The sequence below is a fragment of the Rutilus rutilus genome (genome assembly GCF_951802725.1).
Source record: "Rutilus rutilus genome assembly, chromosome: 5".
NCBI classification, from domain to species: domain Eukaryota; kingdom Metazoa; phylum Chordata; class Actinopteri; order Cypriniformes; family Leuciscidae; genus Rutilus; species Rutilus rutilus.
Genome location: NC_140213.1, coordinates 8,928,923 through 8,950,440, shown reverse-complemented (window position 1 = coordinate 8,950,440; position 21,518 = coordinate 8,928,923). Strand labels below are relative to the sequence as shown.

At 38.4% G+C, this 21,518-nt stretch overlaps 1 protein-coding gene across 2 annotated transcripts in view; it reads left to right on the top strand.

The window, feature by feature from the left end:
* Nucleotides 1–10,850, top strand: part of LOC311290282 (transmembrane protein 255B) — a 49,692-nt gene extending 38,842 nt beyond the window's left edge. For both annotated transcript variants that reach the window (XM_084408679.1, XM_084408678.1), the window contains exons 8-9: nt 8,400–8,537; nt 9,371–10,850. In XM_084408679.1, the coding sequence (XP_084264805.1) occupies nt 8,400–8,537; nt 9,371–9,505 (273 nt within the window). In that variant the 3' untranslated portion in view covers nt 9,506–10,850. The remainder of the gene's footprint in view (nt 1–8,399; nt 8,538–9,370) is intronic.
* The last annotated feature ends 10,668 nt before the right edge of the window (nt 10,851–21,518 follow it).

Here is a 21,518-nt window from a genome sequence, read left to right as displayed (position 1 = left end):
AAATCTCTGCTAGGTGTGGGCGATATTGAATTTGATTTTCAGTTATGATTTTGGCTTCCAGTGATCAGGAAAATAAGACAATTGTGATTAAGTGATCATTGTGCCACATTCAGTTTCAAAATTGGTCTTGTGTTATAAATCCAATGCACCCCTTTTCTGATACACTTTTGTCCCTCCCTAAAAGCCTAAACTTAGTGCCCAAACCAGTTCAAGTGATTGCTGCAAAATGCAGTGTAGTGTTGCTAAACTGTGGGATGTGCTTGTTAGGCCCAGTCTCAAATGGAACCCGTCCCGAAGCCCTCGCGATCTTCATACGAGTCCACAAGTAATGGCGCTTTGCTTGGCAAAAGTGTGCATCGAGGGTGCATATCGGCCGCAAAGGGGACGCTCCCTTCTGATACCTAAAATAACAAATGGGACACCCTATGGTCTTGTGCACACGCCAGCCATTGTAAGTCCACAAGACCACAAGCCTATAAATAATAGCGTGAATAAGAACCCTGTTCAGTAGACACACACTTTCCGTAACACGGACAAGTGAAGTATGCTTTGTGCTTCGGGTGTCTGCAATCTAAAATAGCTCAAATTGTCATGTTGTCAACACACAAAAAAGAACAAGGTAATATCAAGTAATAATGTGTGTTTGCCCATGTGCTCTTTAGACAAAGCGAGGGAGGATAATGAAAAGGGAATAGTAGTCTGTAAGAAGACAACAAATCTTTTTTTACACATTTTTAATTGTTTCATCATTTTCTGCAATCCTTATATAATGCTGCTTTCACATCACACGCCAACATCCTGGCTATTTGGCATGTGTTTAATTGAACATGACATTCTCAAATTAGAAAGAAAGAGAAAGTTTTTGTGATCTCTTGGGAATCTGTGGTGACATTCTTTTGTTTATTGATAAAGCAGAAAACAGCTGCAGAGATTTCCACTTTGTTTCCAAACGGATGACGGATTGGATATTCATCATATTCATGAATTGTCTTTTCCTAGCAAAGTCAATCTTGGCCTAAACGCAGATGTTTGGCTGACCAAAACGGATTCTCCTCAAGGATGTTTGTGTATTTTTCTTTGTCCTTAATGCAAACAAGCGTTCTAGTTTCTCCTGCAAATAGAAACGCTGAACATAATGCTGCTGTCACCATGTTTGACTGATGGTGTTACTTGAGAGGAGGGAACAAAAAAGCAACAATTTAAACCATCCGTTTGTGTGTGTGTCTCTCTCTCTGTGTGTGTGTGTGTGTGTGTGTGTTAAAAGGTCATATGAAATGTCAGAATAAAACGAAGAATAAAGAAACACAAGCATTAGAACAAAGAGGGTTTTTTAATAATTCAGCCATCACGGATTTGTTTGCATTTACACCGCGGATCTATTTTGACAAATTCAATTTTCTGTCCCTAGAGCTTCCTTAGCTATGGTTATCACTGTCAGTCATCCCTTATATTGGTCCAGTTCGTTCATTCGTTCAAAAATTCAGTAGTGCATATTAGAGAAGTTTGAGGTATGATGACATATACTTCTAAAAATAAATATAAATTACCATACTTTTATTTAATGCGAATGTAATTCAAGTGAATTTATATAAATATTAAAACATGATTTAGTTAATATAAATTGTCAAGTGCTAAATGTCTGTTGCAATGTTTAATATGAAAATGTATGTAATTTGGTTATATATATGATAGAATTCCAGGACAGGAATTGAGAACCACTGGAAGATATTTTTTTATGCATCTTTTTCATGAATTTAGAACTTTTACAGAACTTCCTGGGTAAAATAACAATTGGTGTAATCCTTACTTTACACTGACATCCAGACAACATACGCTTCCACCCTGGTAATAATTACAAAGATCCCAATCTTGTCTGAATCAGTACTTGAAATGACAGATGAACTCAAACACTGTTAAGGAATCTAATCTCATCAGAATAGCGCTTAAGACACAGATGCTCTTCTGGAAACACTTAATGATAATTAAAATCAGTTACCTACATTGGTCCAATTTTTCACAAAGGTCAAAAGAGTGCAGCTTTAAAGACTTTAAGTGGGAAAATATTGGACCGCAAATCACATAAAACACTGCACATCTGTCAGACCGCTGGAAGGGCTTTTTAAAAATCTGTCAGCAGAGCACAATGAAGAGAAACTTCTGGGCTTATTTTTTATATAAATTATCCTCCTGGTAAACCTCTGAAGTGTTGAAGAGAAATGTTTGTAAATGTTTTAATGGTTTCTGCTTATTCAGCTAAAGTATTCATACCCTCAGCTCAGTATTTGTCACAGTCAGAAGAGGAGACAGCTGATTCAAAGATACAAGTTCTTTATTGTAACGTGCCAACACAAGTATGAATCGGGTAAGTCAACAGTGTCAGAGAAAGTCACTGAGTCATCACTTAGCTGGTAATTTCAAATTTCTTTGTCCTTTGCAGGTATGGATGAACGAAGATTGTCGGTGCAAGGAAGATGATGATGATCGCAAGGGGTAAGTATCCACAAGGCAGGTAAGCAGTCAGGTAAGTCCAGACGAGACCAGACAATGGCCGTTTCTCAATATGCGTTCTTGTCTGTACTTGTGTTCTTGTGGACTTGTGAAACGTCATCAGTCGCTGCCCAAGTACTGTTCCAATTCAAAGTTCACATCTAGCCAAGTCCAGTTCAAATCCCCGGATGTGTACTTGATCCGCCCCTTTTACCGAGGATGCATCGAGAGGTGACCTACTGTCTATGTGTTTATATCTATGCTATCTATGGAGGTGACTTGTGCGGACTTGAGACAGCCAGGTATCCCAGAATGCATCTCACACCAACCAGCAAGCATCAATAGCAGAGGAGAAACCCCGCGTAATTTAAAAATACGTATTTACGTAATACGTAATAAAGTATTTCAGGTGAGAATGTAGTTGTTTAAAGCTCAAATCTTTGGTTTATTTATAAAGATAGCGCCTAAAGATAATAGCGCCTATTTGAAAATTTTATCTGACAGTTTCGGAGTTGTGAGATCCAGGCAATCGGACGCTCGGCGCTCATGTACCAGGCCGAGAACAGCCTTTCCTCGGCTAGTGCTGCTGACGTTTGCCGCTGGCTCGGATGTCTCTAGTCTAGTGGTTTAACATGATATACAAATCGTCTTGTGTATATCTAACGGGCGATTTATTTATTTATTTACTTTATTTGTCTCATTAATCTATAATTTGTTCCCTGGCAAAACGTTTTGGCTGAGGGCAAAGTGAGGTTTCATAGCTTTATATATTTAGTCTATTTAACTTTAACGTTGTAGTCTAGAGAGCTGACTTATGTTTGACTGAATCGTTTGCTAGCTTCTTATACCTTTTAGGCTACTTATACTTTTATAATGGCTATTATTGATCATTAAAACTGACATTTTATTTTATATATATAAAACATATAAAATATTTCATTATACATGATGCCTACATTCTCTTCACTGTATGTATAATAAAATAAAATGACACAACCCTGTCTCTTTTTGCTAAATGTCAGTTTTAACGATCAATATTATAATGTTTTTTATGTATCATATTTTTAAAATGAAAACAAAAAGAGTCAGGGTTGTGTCTTATATTTCGTGTTGTTATACATATATGCAGTGAAGATAATCAATTGCGTTGCCTGAACCACATTTGTGTGGCCATTAATATGTTTAAGATTTTTTGTAAATGAAAATGAAAAGAGGCAGAGTGGTGATTTATAACATATTTTGTTTTATTGTAGCCTAAAAATATATAAAGAGATAACCGGAGTAGCCAGGGCGAGTTGAGTGACGCTATCAAGTACGCCACTGTTCCATTTGCAGAATTATCGGACGTGTGTCCTCCCGTCCTCGGGAGTTCGTTCTCCTGAGTCGAACTTGTCAAGTCCGAACTACCAAGGACTCAAGTCCGAAGTTTGCGTACTTGGTATTGAGAAACGGCCAATGTGATGCGGTGCTGCTGATGAGGATGATTGATGGCAGGTGCGGGTGGTGATTGAGTGTGTGCAGGTGGGAGCCAGGAAGGATTTTGCTGGGAAATGTAGTTTTGCGGTGACTGGGCTGGTGACTGGAAATCGTGATAGTATTTAATTGAAGCACCATTACAGCCTCAAGTCATTTGGGGGTATGATTCATTTTACTGTTGGGATGGTATTGTGCAGGTGATGAGCGGTGCCTAGTTTCCTTCTGACATGATGCTTGGAACAGAGGTTCATCAGTCCAGAGAATCTTGTTTCTCAAAGAGTCCTTTAGGTGCTTTTTTGCATATTCCAAGAGGGTTTTCTTGTGTCTTTACTGAAGAAAGGCTTGAGTCTGGCCACTCTGCCATAAAGCCCAGATCGGTGGAGTGTTGCAGTGATGTTTGTCCTTCCGTAAGTTTCTCCCATCTCCATATATGATCATGGAGCTCAACCAGAGTGACCATCAGCTTCTAGGTTTCCACTCTAACCAAGGCCCTTCTCCATCGATTGGTCAGTTTGGCCAGAAGGCCAGCTCTAGGAAAAGTCCTGGTTGTTCTAAACTTCTTCCATGAAGGATTATGTAGGCTTCATGCTACTGTGAACTTTCAATGCAGCAGATTTTTTTTTGTAGTCCTCCCCTGGTCTGTGTCTAGATACAATCCTGTCACTGAGCTCTGCACCCTGTTCCTTTGACCTCATGGTTTGGTTTATGCTCTTACATGTATTTTCAGCTGTTAGACCTTTTATTGACTGGTGTGTGCCGTTTCAAATCATGTCCATTCAATTGAATTTCCCTCAAGTGTAGAGACATCCTAAAGATGATACAGTGAAATTGCTCCTGAGCTAAATCCCAGAAAAGTATAAATACTTGTTTTTACATTTCTTAATAAATGTATTTATTTATTTATTTGCTTTGTCATTAAAAATGTAATTTAAAGCAGCTGCAACAACAAAATGTGAAAAAAATAAAGGGGTAAGAATACGTTTGCAAGGTCACTGTAGATATCTTTTGCTAACCTGATTCATTTCAGTTTGCTAAGATCGTTGTAACTATTATTTTAAAGAGGTCCCACAATGTGTAATTGTGTTCAGTGTATTTGATGGTTTCTGTTTGAATTGGACTGAAAAAATGTTAACACTGTGTTTAATTTTGTCTTAAACGTTTGAAGTTTGCGATATTGAATTGGTGGTTTTGGCTTTGTGTTAATAGTTTTGATTAATGTGGTATTGCTTTCAGGAAATGTGTCTCAGCAATTTGGGGAAACTGTGCCCAATTTAGACGGCTGCTGAATGAATGTGTCCCAAGACAGGCATTCGGGTTATACAGTCATGGTCAGAATTATTGGCACCCTTGGTAAATATAATCAAAGATGGCTGTACAATTAATTCTGCATTGTTTATCGTTTTGATTTTTCATTCAAAATGTAAAAAAAAAAAAATCTAAACTTTCACTGAAGTAAAAGAATTGAAAGTGGGGGGAAAATCACATTAGGAAACTCCAAAACACATTGGCCACAATTATTGGGACCCTTTTATTAAATACTTCTCCTAATGCCTGATGAGGTTTGAGAACACCTGACAAGAGATCATAGACCATTACTCCTTATAGAATCTCTCCAGATCCTTCAGATTCCCAGCTCCATGTTGGTGCTTCTTCTCTTCAGTTCAGCCCACTCATTTCCTATAGGGTTCAGGTCAGGGGATAGGGATGGCCATGGCAGAAGCTTCATTTTGTGTTCAGTGACTCATTTTTGTGTCTAAACTAGATTTAAAATCTAGTTTAAATCTAGACTAAAAACACATCTCTTTGACCTAGCATACACATACCACATTATCAACTTCTATAATTCAATTTTAGGCTGCATAGATTAGGTCAGCCGGAACCGGTAACTCTTCCCATAAATCCTGATGTACTCGTTACATCATAAGAAGAATGGCGTCTACGCTAATATTAGTCTCTCTGTTTATCCTGAGGTTTACCGCAGTCCGCCGTATCCAGGCCGTATCCAGATCTGATGAAGGACCTTCGCCTGGATACGACGACAACGCAGTCCTGAAGTGTCTACTAGTCTCTCCCCTGTGAAGGCCTCCTTCCCTTCCCTTTACCTCTGTACAGATAAAACATTGTCAGAATGATTCCAGTTCACATGGATATGCGGAAGCGGCAAAGCAAAAAAATCTGTATTATGAATATTTAAGGCCAGAAAAGTAATTTGTTGAGGTCAATTTGTAAAGAAAGACTAAACGCCTGCGCACATATATATTCAAACACACATAACAATAGACTAAACACGTAATACGCATGTGCACGCCGTCAGCGTTTTCACAGATTCGCGTTTTTTAAGTTTACGCGGAGATGATAAAGTTTTTCAAAAATTTCAAACGCTTGTACCTTGGAACCTATTTCAGGGTTTGCGTTATTGAGCCACCAGGCACTGTTGTTGATTAGGAGGCGATTTTGATGGATAGAGGCCAGTGGGCAATTTTGGCCAGGATATTTTTTTTTTCCAAGGATATCCTTGGATTTTTAATGACCAGAGAGAGACAGGACCTTGGTTTAACGTCTCATCCAAAGGACGGTGCTTTTTGGCAGTATAGTGTCCCCATCCCTATACTGGGGCGTTAGGACCCACACAGACCACAGGGTCAGCGCCCCCTGCTGGCCTCACTAACACCTCTTCCAGCAGCAACCTGGTTTTCCAAGGAGGTCTCCCATCCAGGTACTGACCAGGCTCAGCCCTGCTTAGCTTCAGTGGGCAACCAGTCTTAAACAACAGGGTGATATGGCTGCTGGCACGGTAACATCCATGATGCCATGTATCAGAACAAGAAGTCCAGGATCTCCAGCAGAAAAATAGGCCACAATATTAAAGATCCAGCAGTATATTTAACCGTGTGCATGGGGTACTTTATTATTATTTTTATCCCTGTTTGCACCAAACCCATCTAGTGTGTTTGCTGCCAAGAAGCTATTTTTATATGTCTGACAACTGAATATGCTGGAGTTTGTTCTTAGAGGAGTGAGGAGGATTTTTCTTGAAACCCTGCCAAAAAAATTGTGCTGATGTAGGGCTTTCTGACCCCAAGACTCAACTAATCTCTGCAGTTCTTCAGCTGTGATCCTTGAAGAGTCTTTGGCCACTCAAACTTTACTCCTCACCGTGCATTAGGACGATATAGACACACGTCTTCTTCCAGGCAGATTTGTAACATCTTTAGTTGATTGGAACTTCTTAATTATTGCCCCGATGGTGGAAATGGAATGGAATGGAAATGCACATCAGAACTATATTCTGTGGTTTCACATATTGTGATGGATGATTAAGGGAATTTGGCCTTTGTGTTTTCTCATATTTATACTCCTGTGAAACAAGAAGTCACGGCTAGACAATTTCATGTTCCTGGTTACCCTGGTGTGTTAAAAATGTAAATATGAATGGGAATATACTTCAGAGATATTGTACTCATAGAAAATTATAGGGGTGCCAATAATTGTGGCCAACATGTTTTGGAGAAAAACATTTCATAGTGTGAATTTCTCCCCACTTTCAATTATTTGACTTCAATGAAAAGTAAAATTTTTGCACAAATTTTTTTTTTTTTATTAATGAAAGATCAAATGGATAAACAATGCAGATTTATTTTTACAGCCATCTTTGATCATATTAACCAAGGGTGTCAATAATTCTGGCCATGACTATATATGGCTTACATGCATAAAAAGTCACAATGAGGATTTATGAAAGCTTAAAAGACTGCATATAATGGGCTATTTTTATGCTGATGTCTGTTCTATTTTCAATTTAATACTTTTAATAACTTTATTACTTTTAAATACCCTTTTAAGAAGTTTCACAACTTAAGACCTGCATAATCACTTCAATCACGATGACTGCAAAAAATGATTTTCTTCCTCAGTATTTACAAAGTCAAACTTTACTTTATGCTTAAAGCAAGAAACAAATATCTGCCAATGAGGTAAGCAAAATAAACTTATTTTCCCTTAAAAATTAAGTTTATTTTTATGACCCCACTTTTTTTGTCTTAAACCTAAACTTGCTTAATTTTGATCAGTTTTTCAGAAAACAAGACTTAATATCTTAAGTAATTTTGCTTCTCAATAAAGTTAACATAGTTTAAAAGGAAACCAAGACAAAAATACTGAGTAGGAAAATAATATTTTGCAGTGCAGGATCAAAACAGATTGTATTGATGGATTTAAATCAAATTAAAACATGAATCCATTGGCTCGTACACATAATCTCCCTGCTCAACAGAAATATACAAATAAACAATGGGCGCTTTCCATAATTCTGGGATTGGAATGCAGAAGTAAACTATACTTTCTGGGGCAATTAAGAAACTGTTTGGATAAATATTCTATTGAAATTGCATACAGCCACCAGAGATGATGCTTACACTTTTTTTTCTTCTCGCCAGAGGAGTGGGGTGGTCGGTCTTGATGTGTCCCAGTGGAGAGGTTCATCTCTATTCCCCTTTGATGGCGCCAACTGTTCATCCCCCACGGCACCCCTGCTAATGGACCCTAACACACACACAGGACACCAGCTCTACCCGGTCAGTTCACCACGCTCACACACACAGACAGATTCCGCTCATGGTCTTTTATGGTATGATTCAGTTGCGGAGTTCAATCTGCAGACTTTCTGTGCACCGTAAAATGAGTGTGAGACTCCCTATCAAATCCCCTGGTGATGCGATGCATACTCACAGAATGATCCCAGTCCAAAATCCCACAGCATTCCCTTATAAAACTGTGCCTAAGTACACTGATCCTTGGGCTTGACCTGATCACACCCCTTCCCTGCCGAGAACGCCAGCCAGAAGTCCAACCAATCCCAGATCATGGATCTCCCAGCACCCTCACCCCTGTTGAGTGATCTGGAGTTGCTCTTGGAAGCATCACCGGAAAAAGTTCCTCTGGCCAACTTAAACACGCATTGCTAAGCGTAAGATATTAGGTATGTTCATCATGAACAGAACAAATAAGCTAAGAAAATAGTATAATATGGCTTACTAAGTTAAAACAGAAAATGGTCACTGAGGCAATCAGCATAGATAAACGTGATAAATGTGAATGAGCAACCCACCTAGACAACATCTCAGTTTGCCCTGAAATCCAATTCCAGAATCTCCAATCCAGAATCTGGACTAATTGTCAATATATTTTTGTTATTCAGTTCTGATACTGATACTGAAATTTAAATTAGATAATGAACCATTTAACCCAATGTTTCTATTCTGGGCTCACTGAAATACATAGCTGATACAAACTGTTCTCTGCACATTTCGCTTCATCGAATCTTTTGGAGCTGTATACTGAAATTTAAAAGCTGAAAAGATGATTAGTTTCACCTTGAAGTAATGTATTTTCTCCATATTTCTTCCAGAGGGCATCACTTTATGTTTCTCCAGCAGCCCCTGCAGCAGCAGGATCTAGTGTATCTCCAGGAGGATCATCAGATACATCCCATGTACAGCCCAACCCTCCTCCCTTCGCTCCCCTCTACAACCTGCTACCCTAAGACCTCCAGCTTCTCAGCTTAGAACATCTGGATCCAGACCAAAGACATTTACACTGCACTCCCCTTAAACACAACATGAAATCAAAATGGACTGGTTGTTTTCTGAATAAATCAGAATGGTCTTATTGTGCAAGATTCATCATGCATGTTATTCTCAAGAAAAATGTTTTCATTAAAATGTTTTTTTTTTTACTTTCTTTACCTATGTAACCACTTTTTTTCTGCTGCAAGACTGGTGCAGATGAGAAAAATAATATGAACTAATTGTATTTATCTACTTTTCATGATCAAACCCTGAAGGACATTCAGTTATATGTTTTCCACAATATAGACATTTACTGAAGAAATGTATTGCTACACTTCCGTTTCATGTTGTCTTTAAGGTGATATTAAGATGCAGAATTAGAGTCTAGTTCTGACTATGGCTGCAGAATATACAGTATCACATAATTATAACAGGGCTAATTTAAAAAACAAATTACACAAAGGACTAATTACAATCAGTTGTAGACTATGACTCAGTTTGAACTAACTTCACCACTGACTAACTTTAATTAGCTCAGTTTTATTCTGCCATACTTCAAAATCAGTCATTTATTTCATCCGCTTGAGAACTTGAGGGATAGAAACAGACCTTCAAAATTCTAATCGAGATGTTTGTATATGATGTGTAAATGTTTATTTTGATAAAAGTGGTACTTTAATTTTGTGCTCAAGTCAGGGCATTTCCCCCATGTTTAAGAAGAAGTTCATATGTTATACCAAATGTTATGTAGCCTACTTGGCAATAAAAATATAATTTTTTGCTTATGCTTACATGACTTTTCTACTGTACTTTATCATGATTTAAAACTACTGTACTATATCCACACTGAAACTCAGTTTATTAGTAAATATTTTGCCTCAATGCCTGGAGGTCTAATCAAATAGAATTCTAATCAAATAAGACTGAAATAACTCAAAATAGCTGCATTTAAGAATATCTTACATTTTGAGAGAGTTCAGAGACTAAAAACAGGACTAAAAAAATATGTCCTGTTCATTGTACTCAATAAATGAACCTCATTAGCTGATGTATTTTAAAGCATTGCCTGAGACTAAAGTTATAAAATCACAATAATAGCAATATTTCAACTCCTGTTGTGATTATGTAATGCCTGCAAACCTTTTATCTTTTCTAAAATAGGCCCTATGTGCAAAGAAAACAGAAACGGACAGGATGGGTTGCGTCATTTATTCGCTCCTTTTCTCTTTTTTTATGGTGACGACTGACGACCCCCTTTAAGAGTTGAAATGTACGTTATGGCGTATGCTTTATGGTTTATTTCTGATGAAAGACAAAAATCTTCTAAATAGGCACACATTATCCTGTTATTTTCTGCATACTTTGCATTGCAAGAAAATACAGGACCATTTACATTTACTCAATAAAGGAGTTTTAATTAGCCTATATCATTTTAGGCTCATCCTAAATTAATGAATAAAATATTATAGCTTTGCAGGAGCAATATGGCAGGAAGAGTCGGCACAAAATAAAATTCTGTCATTTACATATGTCTCCAAACCTTAAAGGTCATATTTGCCTAATTTCAACCAGCTTTGTTACGATGTTGGTAGTATATGTAAATGATGCGTAGGCCTACTCTTACCACATGTTACCTACCCTCAGATCTCCCGGTTTAATTTTCAGTTAAAGTCCACCAGATGACATCTTTTGACAGCTCCATGGCTTTTGTTCAAACTATAGATTGTACTTCTGCATTTGTCCTCTAGCACTGGCCACGGACAGTCGGATCGAGTTTCCCTACCTTTTTAGGAAAAAGGGAACACCACAGTCCCTGTCTCTGTTTCCTCTAGCCATAAAAAGCACCCATTATTTCCACTGAACCAGACTATTTTAAATGTTGATCAAGCAATCTCATTGGCAGCAGAATCAGCAGTGGCCAATCAGCTTGTGTCGTGTAGAAAATAATGTGATTGCTGGCAGATTGAATGTAAAGGATCTATCAGCCTACACCATCTACAGTTTAATGATTGAATTACACTGAACAAAATTATAAATGCAACACTTTTGTTTTTGCCCCCATTTTTCATGAGCTGACTCAAAGATCTGAGACTTCTTCTATGTACACAAACGGCCTATTTCTCTCAAAAATTGTTCACAAATCTGTCAAAATCTGTGTTAGTGAGCACTTCTCCTTTGCCGAGATAATCCATCCACCTCACAGGTGTGGCATATCAAGATGCTGATTAGACAGCATGATTATTGCACAGGTGTGCCTTAGGCTGGCCACAATAAAAGGCCACTCTAAAATATGCAGTTTTATCACACAGCACAATGCCACAGATGTCGCAAGTTTTGAGGGAGCGTGCAATTGGCATGCTTTTATGATCTCTTTCCCACTCACATCACATATGGACGCTTGATCAGGACTTCTTGGTGTCACAGGGTGCAGCTTTAGCATACATTTGCGACATGCAGGTCTGCATTGTTTTCAATGAGAAACATTTTGAAACCTTTTCAATACACACTACACAGACATGATGGGCATGGGAATTTTAATGTCATGATGAAATTATATATTGGGGTATAACCCATTTGTATATTCTATAATACAAAACACATGATATAACTGGCAGATACAACTACAGTCACAATTTTTTAGGAATAGAGCCAAAAGCGATCACTGTCTCCTTCCACCGTAAAGAACATGCCGTTCATGCCATGTCGTAATTACGAAATGTCAACGTTCTACTCGGAGCTGTTCGATTCTTCAAACTCAGAATAATGCAGTTCTATGGCAACACTATGAACAGCAAAATGACTTTGCAGCGGTGAGGTGGTACAAGTCAGAGCTCTTAGAAAATTCAGAGTTTTACAAGTTGTAATCACAAGTTCTACATAGACATAAATGCTTTTTACAAGTCATTCCAACATGGCATGAATGAATGCACCTTCAGATCCTGTGTACACTTCAGATTTGATCATGAAATGGCATTGGCTATGTGTCATGCTAAAGTTCAGGTATATCTTTTGTTTTGAATGAGATATGACTGTATTGTGTATTCGTTAACAGAGCAGGATCATTTTCAGCGATTCATAGTGTTCCATTTGTCTTTGGAAGTAGGAAATTCCTAGTTCCCAGTAGGAATGCCCCCTCAAGTAGGAGTTGTGAATGGGAATCCAATATGGCTGCTCAGCGCATCAACCGTAATGAAACAGTATATTGTTTATTAGCACTTCTGTTTGTCTGTGTCTCAATAACCTCAATAAATAGTACTATCCCAACTATATTTGTGGACATCATACTTAGGCATAATCCTTGCAAATTCCCGCTTTGAATTCCAATTGGGCAAGCACAAAAAAGGTTTGCTTGGATGTGTACATCTTAGAATTCCGACCTATGAACAGGAACGCGGTCAACTCGGGTGTGACGTCATTCCCAGCTCGGACATCCTTCTTCCAAAGTAAATGGAACACAGCATGAGTTCCTGAAGTTCCACTCTGTTCTTCACATAAAGATATTGTGTGGCTTCAGAAGACTTGGAATGCAATCCGAGTTTTTTGCAATACATACTGTTTTTTGGTCAGTTTTATACCTGTGACTGTACTCTTATTTGCGTGTTACGTGTTTTATATTGTTGAGAAATGGTGCGTTAAAAATTGACACCAAGTGGTCCTTTCCAAGCGTCCATTCTGTTCGAGATGGGAGTCTGACCGAGTGGGTGAAACAGAATGTTCATTTGAAATGGTACATTTAGTGCATAATAAATATAGAAAGTAATGTAACATTAAATACCAAACAACAGCAACAAATCCAAACCACAATACCTTGTTAACTCTGAAACTTTATACACCAAAACTGGGACACTGTCAACAGCAGATTCATTGATCTTGATTCGGGAAATGAGTAACAGAGACACTCCTGGATGGAAACATGAAACATGAGTTTAATGAACTACAGTAACACATCTTGGCAGAACGTGTTTGAAATGTGTGATGACATACCAGCCAAATCCAATAAATATACTGAAATCACCGGGCTCGCTTTGTCTGCAGCATGTGTTTCAGCGCTGCGATTAGGTTAATAGGAAGTGCGTGTGTGTTCTCTGTCATTTGGACGATGTTTATGTGGATATATGAGACGTTTTTTGCCTTTGATTAGGTAAGCTTCTCTCCAAACACTGTTTTTCTGAGCTGCACAACGTCATCTTCACTGTCGGCAGTCTTTTACAGCTTTCACTGTGGAATGGGCTCCTGAGCAGCCGAGATATAATGCAGCAGCTCACCGGGAATGGAGAGAACAGGCCTTGACAAAATATAGATGTCTAGATTAAAGATCACTGAGGAGAACATGAGGGAGAGAATGAGAGAGAAACTGAGTGAGAGGGTGAGGATAATGCCAGGGCAAACATGACCCTCATAGCCTGACGTTGGGACATTTGGCTTGGGAATGAGAATTCCCAACACATTCCTAACGCTCTGGATAATGGGTGGACTAAATATTATTTTTACAACCCTAAAAATAGTAATTAATAATCAGAAACTCTCACACCACAGTGACATATAATAAGATCCCTTTCCTTAATAATACTGGCCTGTATTTTCAAAATAAACCTCAATGCAAGTACATAATTTATTTCTTGACATGATTTCTTGTCTATACATTATCATACATACATCAAAAATTGGAACAGGATGATGATGATGCATCATTAGTATATTATTAACATAAATAAATAGCTCATTTAGCGGTAAACGTATCCCAGTTGCAGAATTTGTAGGCTAATTATATGTCATTTTTTATGGTTTATTTAAATGGTGTAATTTATGTAAAATATGAATCTATTTGTCTGTAAATACTTTTACATAGAAAATACATACAATACAATACATTTAGATAAATATAATTGAATAATGACAGACAAATGAAAATGGTCAGAATCCCAGTCATAGAGATCCATCTGAACACTTTATATGATCTTTTCTTATTTGAAGGATGTCATAATAGTAATATTATGAATTCAGATTGAATGACTGGTTGCAATGATATGATTGATATTTTGATGATGCTTGAAATGTTTCTCTAATTGATCGAACAGTTAAAAAACAACTCCATAAATAGCTATAATTATTCAATTAAATAATAAAAACACCAGCCTTTTACCTCAATTCTGAGGGGTGCATGTTACGAGGTGCAAGGTGTTAACTTTTACATTTTCACTCCAGAATTTAAAAAAGTAATTATCATTGTACAAATCCAAATGATTTAATATGTCAACAAATCCCCTATTAATAAATGGACAAAAAACATTTAATATCCAACTTAAAATAAATTCATAGATCACTATTATCTAACGACAAACATTTTAAAATTCTAAATTGTTCAGATGAAATAAATACTGATGTTCAGATGAAAAGTCTTTATCTGAAATATATATATATATATATATATATATATATATATATATATATATATATATATATATATATATATATATATATATATATATATATATATATTCCTTTCGCTTCACCAAATCTTTTGGAGCTATATTTAAAAGATAAAAAGATGATTTATTTTACCTTTGAAATGTCACTTTATTGCTTTATTGTAGTGCATTGTTAGTGGCATTCACCAGTTTGCACATTAAATGGTGTGAGATTGGCATTTAAAGGTCAGAGGATGTAAAAACATGAACTAATCTTAATAAGTTGTGTGACTCGGTGGATAAACAAGCTGCGGTTTAAAGAAGAAAAGGCATAGTTTATGACTTTACTGAACCATTAAACTGTACTGTTTTGGAAAAAACATGAAAAGTTGTGTTGGTTTAACTTTGGCAGACAATTGTGAATCTCAACATTGAGACTCCAGCCTTATACTGCTCCCTTAAGGCATTTTATTTTAAACAGACAGGGCCAAACAAAAAAATTACTGGAGGTTGAAATAAATTATATGAGATTTTTGACAGGTTTATTTTATGCAAAAAAAATTGAACTTTGAACTTTGACATGTTTGAAACAGAACCCTGATTTGTATTATTTATAAAAAAAAAAAAAAACATTAAAGGAGCTATAGAATTCAGAAACCCTTTGAATCGATACTGGTGGCCGTTAAGTGAACTGCAGCCAGCAACTTACTGCGCATGTTCGCATTTGTGCACACGTAACGTGCAACGGATTGAACTGAACGTGAGTGATTCAAGACCCGATGTACTTACGGTGAAGTTCTTTTTCGTTTGTCACTTAGAAGTAAAAAGAAGTTGGAAATACTTTTGCAGCGATATACTTTTTAACGAACATCCCGACGCCGTTCACGCTGCTGAGAGCTACGTTTAAATTAATTGTTGCTTTCCTCTCAATAACAAAAAATAAACACAACAAAAATGACAGCGGTGGAACAACAGCAGATATGTTTGCACTAGCTCTTCGCAATTCACCGGCATCATGTCAACAGATTAGGTAATTAAAATTACACTGTTATGATAGTTTGATTATAAGGTAGGCCTATATTTGAGACTAGTCTACTGTAGGTCTGGCTATGTAATTTGAATAAATCACTTTTCTTTGCATGACACATTGACATTTCAGTACAGAATGCTCTTTCGCCATTATTCATTGTATTATAGGGATAGTTCACCCAAAAATGAAATTTCTGACATTAATTAATCACCCTCATGTTGTTCAAGACTTTTGTTCATCTTCGGAACACATGTAGATCTCTTTGATGAAATCTGAGAGCTTTCTGTCCCTCCACTGACAGCTGCAACTGACACTTCGACGCTTCAAAAAGTTAATAGAGATCACAAAACTAATCCATATGAATTGAGCGTTCCCTTTCGAGAGCGGTCACTTCTACTTTGCGTCAGCTGACGCTGTGGTAACTTCCCCTCTCCACTTTTGTTGAAATCTTATAGGATAACACCAGCTTGGAACAGCTGGCCAATTGTCACGAAATATGCAAATACTGACAGGCTCACCGGCAGTATAAAATGCATGGGCGCGACAATTGCGTCAGAATCTCTTTCTTCACGCTTCCATCGTGAAAGCTGCACCCGAGGACTGGCAACCCCCTTTTTCTCAACGCATCCGATGGCTTTATTTTATCAGATATGTGCGGGCCCCATTGACCCGCCCGACAACCATGAGTTCTGCGCCGCCTGCCTGGGCCTCGCCCACGCTGAGGTTGCCTTCACGGACTCCATGTGTGCTCACTGCGGCGACCTGCCGGTGCGCACTCTTAGAGCCAGGAGGGATTTGGCTCGCGCTATAATGGGGACGAGGCCCACTGGTGGGCCCTTCCCCGCCTGGACGGCCTGGAGCCATCGTCCTCTACCGTCACAACGCTCACCTGTCCTTTTCACGGAAGCAAGCTTTCCCTCCCTCACCATCGCGGACTTCGTTTCCTTCAGAGCTGGTGGGGATGAGGACTCCATGTCACTTTCGGCATCGGAGAAGCACCGTACAGCGTCGGAACCGGACCGCCCCGACCAAGAAGGCCCTCTAGACCCTCTAGCAGCTCCTCAGGGTCCTCGGCAAGGCTGTCAAGGAGCTGGACTTGACATGGAATGCTCCAGACGAGCCTACTAAGAGTAAGCTGGATTCCTGGTATCTCCAGTCGGGCCACCGAAACCAGGCTGCTTTGAGGAGGAGGACTCCATTCTTCCCAGACGTCCACGAGCACGTGGCGAAGTTGTGGTCTGCACCCCAATCGGCGCGAGTCCACGCTGCCACACAGGCCATTTTCTCCCATGGGTACATGCGCATGACCCCCGTCGAGGAGACCGTCGCCGTGCACCTGTGCCCGTCCTCATCTTCTCTGAGCACGGACCTCAGCCTGCCGTCCAAGCCGTGCAAATTCACGGCCCACCAGGCAGACAAGGCTTACGCATCTGCAGGCGAAGCAGCATCTGCTCTTCAATCCATGGCTATAGTGCAGGTGTTTCAGGCAAAACTTCTGCAGTACCTGGATGACTGCATCGTGGACGCTGATGTCATTAAGGACCTGCACGCGGCGACGTGCCTATAAGATTTCAACAAAAGTGGTGAAAGAAGTTCCCGCAGCGTCAGCTGACACAATGTCTGGTTCTTGCCTCTCAGGGAACCAAGGTTACGATAGTAACCGGAGACGTGTTATGGTACGTTTACACAACAATGCTTAAAACTGAGAAGTTTTTCCTTTGAGTTTTCCGCGTACAGACGACACCACTGCCAAAACGATCCCCATTCAGACGGATCCGCGAAAACGACTAAAAACGCTATATTCTGCTGCCAGGCCATTAGATGGCGATGAAACACTATAGACTGAACACGTAATACGCATGTGTATGACATCATCGTCTTCAGAGATTCACGTTTTTGTTGTTTACACGGAGACCGTTTTCAAAAACGTGCACTTTGAAACCTGTTCTCAAAAGTGTTGTGTTTTTTTTCTCTATAGTATGAATGTTGTCATTATCACGTAACGTACTTACCAGTGTGAGTTGCGTCGCTTCACTGCCATTCATAAATCCTCTCCCGTGGCCTTATGGGATCGTAAAGTGTCCTTCGTATGCACACTTCAGAATCTTGCCGGAAAAAAGACGTCCGGGTACTTTTTGCCGACTCTTTTATGAGTACTGTGAATTCGGACGTACTACTGTTGTCACATACTGTTTTTCACCTAATATTTAGTAGGGAAGTATACAATTTCTGATGCAGCCAATATGTACACTTCAGGCAGTTCCATAGACCACAATGCACCATCATTGTGACATCACAGCACAATATAAAAATATGAATATTTAATATTTGTTCATTTTTTTTTTTTTTAACAGCCCAAGCCTACATACATGCCTATAGAATGGTGTGTAAACAAGTGATCTAGGGCTTAGGGCAGGGATAGGCAACTCCGGAGTTGGGGAGTTGGGCAACTCAGGGATAGGCAACTCTTGCCTATCGCCACTTTTATTTGTCCTGTATACTAATGACTGTCAGAGCAGCTATCCAGGTCGTCATGTTGTTAAGTTTGCAGACGACTCTGTCATCATTTCACTTCTAAGTCAGAAAGACTGTGGGCATGGTCCTGTTTTATCAGATTTTGTTGAGTGGTGTGAAACTGCCTTTCTAAACATAAATGTAAACAAAACTAAAGAAATGTACATCAATTTTGGCAGGTCACCTGTGGCTCTTCCACCTGCTCTTATCAACAGCCAGGCTGTGGATCAGGTAGAGAACTACAAATACCTAGGGACGGTCATTGACAATAAGTTGCGCTTTGAGTCCCAGGTAGATGCTGTCTGCAAGAAGGCTCATCAACGTTAAGTACTTTTATCGGAAACTTAGAAATTTTAACCTGGGCACTACCTTTATGAAAATGTTTTAATTTTGTTTTATTGAATCAATTCTTACTTTCTCATTTATCTGTTGGTACGGTTCCCTCTTGGAGAAGCAAAAGAACCGGCTTAATGATGTCGTTAAAGTGTGTAGTAAAATTGCTGGAATTGCCTTAAATTACCTTAAGCTAAGGCTATCATTGCTGACCCTTCTCACCCCTTGTGCCAAGAGTTTTTACTGCTTCCTTCCGGGCGTCGTTATACCAACAGGTTCAAAAAGCCCATGATCCCCAGAGCGATTAGTCTTTTAAACGAATGAGTATATTTATTGTATTATTTTATTATGTGTTCTTTGTTTTGTGTTGATGGTACGTTGTATGTGACTGCTGGCTGTAAACTAAATTGCCCCATGGGGGATAATAAAGCTAAAACTAATTAACTCCGGCCCATTTTGTTCCACAACTGGTGGAACACAATGTGTTTAAATGGAACACCCTGTTACATTTAAACACATTGTGTTCCACCAGTTGTGGGCACTTGTGCAATGTGAGCAATGACGTACAAATGCAGCCCTACTCTACAGGCTTTCATAGACAATGTAGGAAGTCGGGGAAGGCCTCGTTTAAAAAAAAATCTGTTACAAGCTTGCACATTGGCAATAAGAAAGCAATTAATACATAAAAATTCGTACATATATCCCCTTTAGAATGAAATACATTTTATCAAAAAAAAAAAAAAAAATGCTCTAAAGAGATTTATTATTATGACAGATTATGCCAAATGATGACATTGTGTGAATTTATTTGTGGGATACGGTCAAGAAGGTCAAGATTCCTGCGGTGGGACAGACCAAAATCAACATTTTAAGTGAGGTACAGAAATCTGATGTGCTTAAAACAAGCTACTTTTCATGCAGGTGATTTTGTGATAGATAAAAGCTTACTGTGATTATAGAATTTGTTCATTTAAAACCACATCATTGATTTACTGAAGTGATACTGTTATAAAGTGGAACCATATGGTTTTAAAATCAAAGAGATTTTCTATTTACCCTCAACGATGTTTGAATACGACTGATGTCACTTGTATTAACCTTGACAGCAAATGTTTGAGATGAAAACGTTTGTACGTGCATGTACAAACAAAACTCTTCCGTATGTTTTCATTTGCACTGGAGTGCTTCCCAGCCTCTGATACTACACACTTAATCACAGTTCATGTGAGGAAAAACAGGGAAACTCAGCAGTTTCCATAGATTGAATGCCGCGGGAAAATGTTGGACAAGACTTTGGAAAGGAGCTTGCGTACGTCTCAAATTCAGTCCAGTGAAATCCACACGCAACCACCATGTGCATCGTAAAGACAATTTCCAGAGTTAATATTTTACAGGTTTCTCAGCTGTGAGAAACTGAAGACAGTTTTGTGATACTGATTTTAGTCGTCGCAGTTTATTAAAACGTGCCAAGTTACGCATGTGCTTCCTTTTAAACACAAATCATATTTTTCAATTAGCCGGCCAGTTGTGATACTATTTGCAACAAGAAGGTTTAATAGTCTTCTCTATATCATCAGATAGGATCCCCCATCACTCTCTGTTTTTGTTTGTTATCTGCATTTTGGTGAATCACAGAGGAGAGGGCAGATTAAAACTTGTATGTTTAAACAGAGAAACTGTGTGTGTGTGTTGTTATTATCTTCAACACTTTGAAAAGATACTTTCATTTTTTAGCATCTATATTTTACCATCCAATGCAAAGATATTTATACATTTTTAATAAGGCTGAGGTGTCCAAATATGTTTTGTATGGGGTTATAAATCCGAAACAAAAATATTTACAAATGTTTGGAAAATCATTGTTCTTAAATATAAATTGTGGTGCAGACAGCCACTGATGTAATACACACACAACAGAAATCACACAAACATTATATTTATTTATTGCAAATTAATTCCACAGAACTAATAACAGAGGAATTATGTGAGCTTGTATTGTGAAAATAATGGTATAAAAACATTTAAATAACAAAATGAAGCAAACATGTCCAGTACAATTAGTAATACATTGGAAGAAGAATCGGGTAAAAAAAAAAAAAAAAAAAAAAGTGGTCAAATTTGTGCAAATATTTATAGCAGTTTTACTGAGCTACATTATTGATCTAAAAATAAAATAATTTAGGAAATGCATTATTAAAACTACAAGGTTTTCAAAAGGGCGACTTGCAGCCCATTTACGCCAACAAGTTAAAATTGGAGAACAAACATCATAACAGGAGCACATGATCGTTTGAATGATATAGTGATTGTAGATTCGTACCGATATACATTCGAGACTTCAAGAAAAAGAAAAAAAAAGACATTGTCTGCATTGTTCCATCGACTCAAAGATAAGTGCTAAATTGGGAATGTTAAAGAATAATCTTTAGTCTTGGGTGTCTTAAGGGCCACTGGATGCTGGTTGTAATGGTTACTGTATGTTTACACAAGATGAAAATATGCCCAGTTCAGAGAATTACAGCAATACACAGAAACCACTAAATTCGATCCGACAAACATACTGAATGGAGGAGGTCTGCGGGCTCTTAGCTCATCACAGTTATGAAGTGAGGATGATCGATACCACATTTTCTACTCAAGCTCACTGGAGCCTCAGAGTACCAGATGAACATCCATGTACCATTCAATCAATGCATCAACATT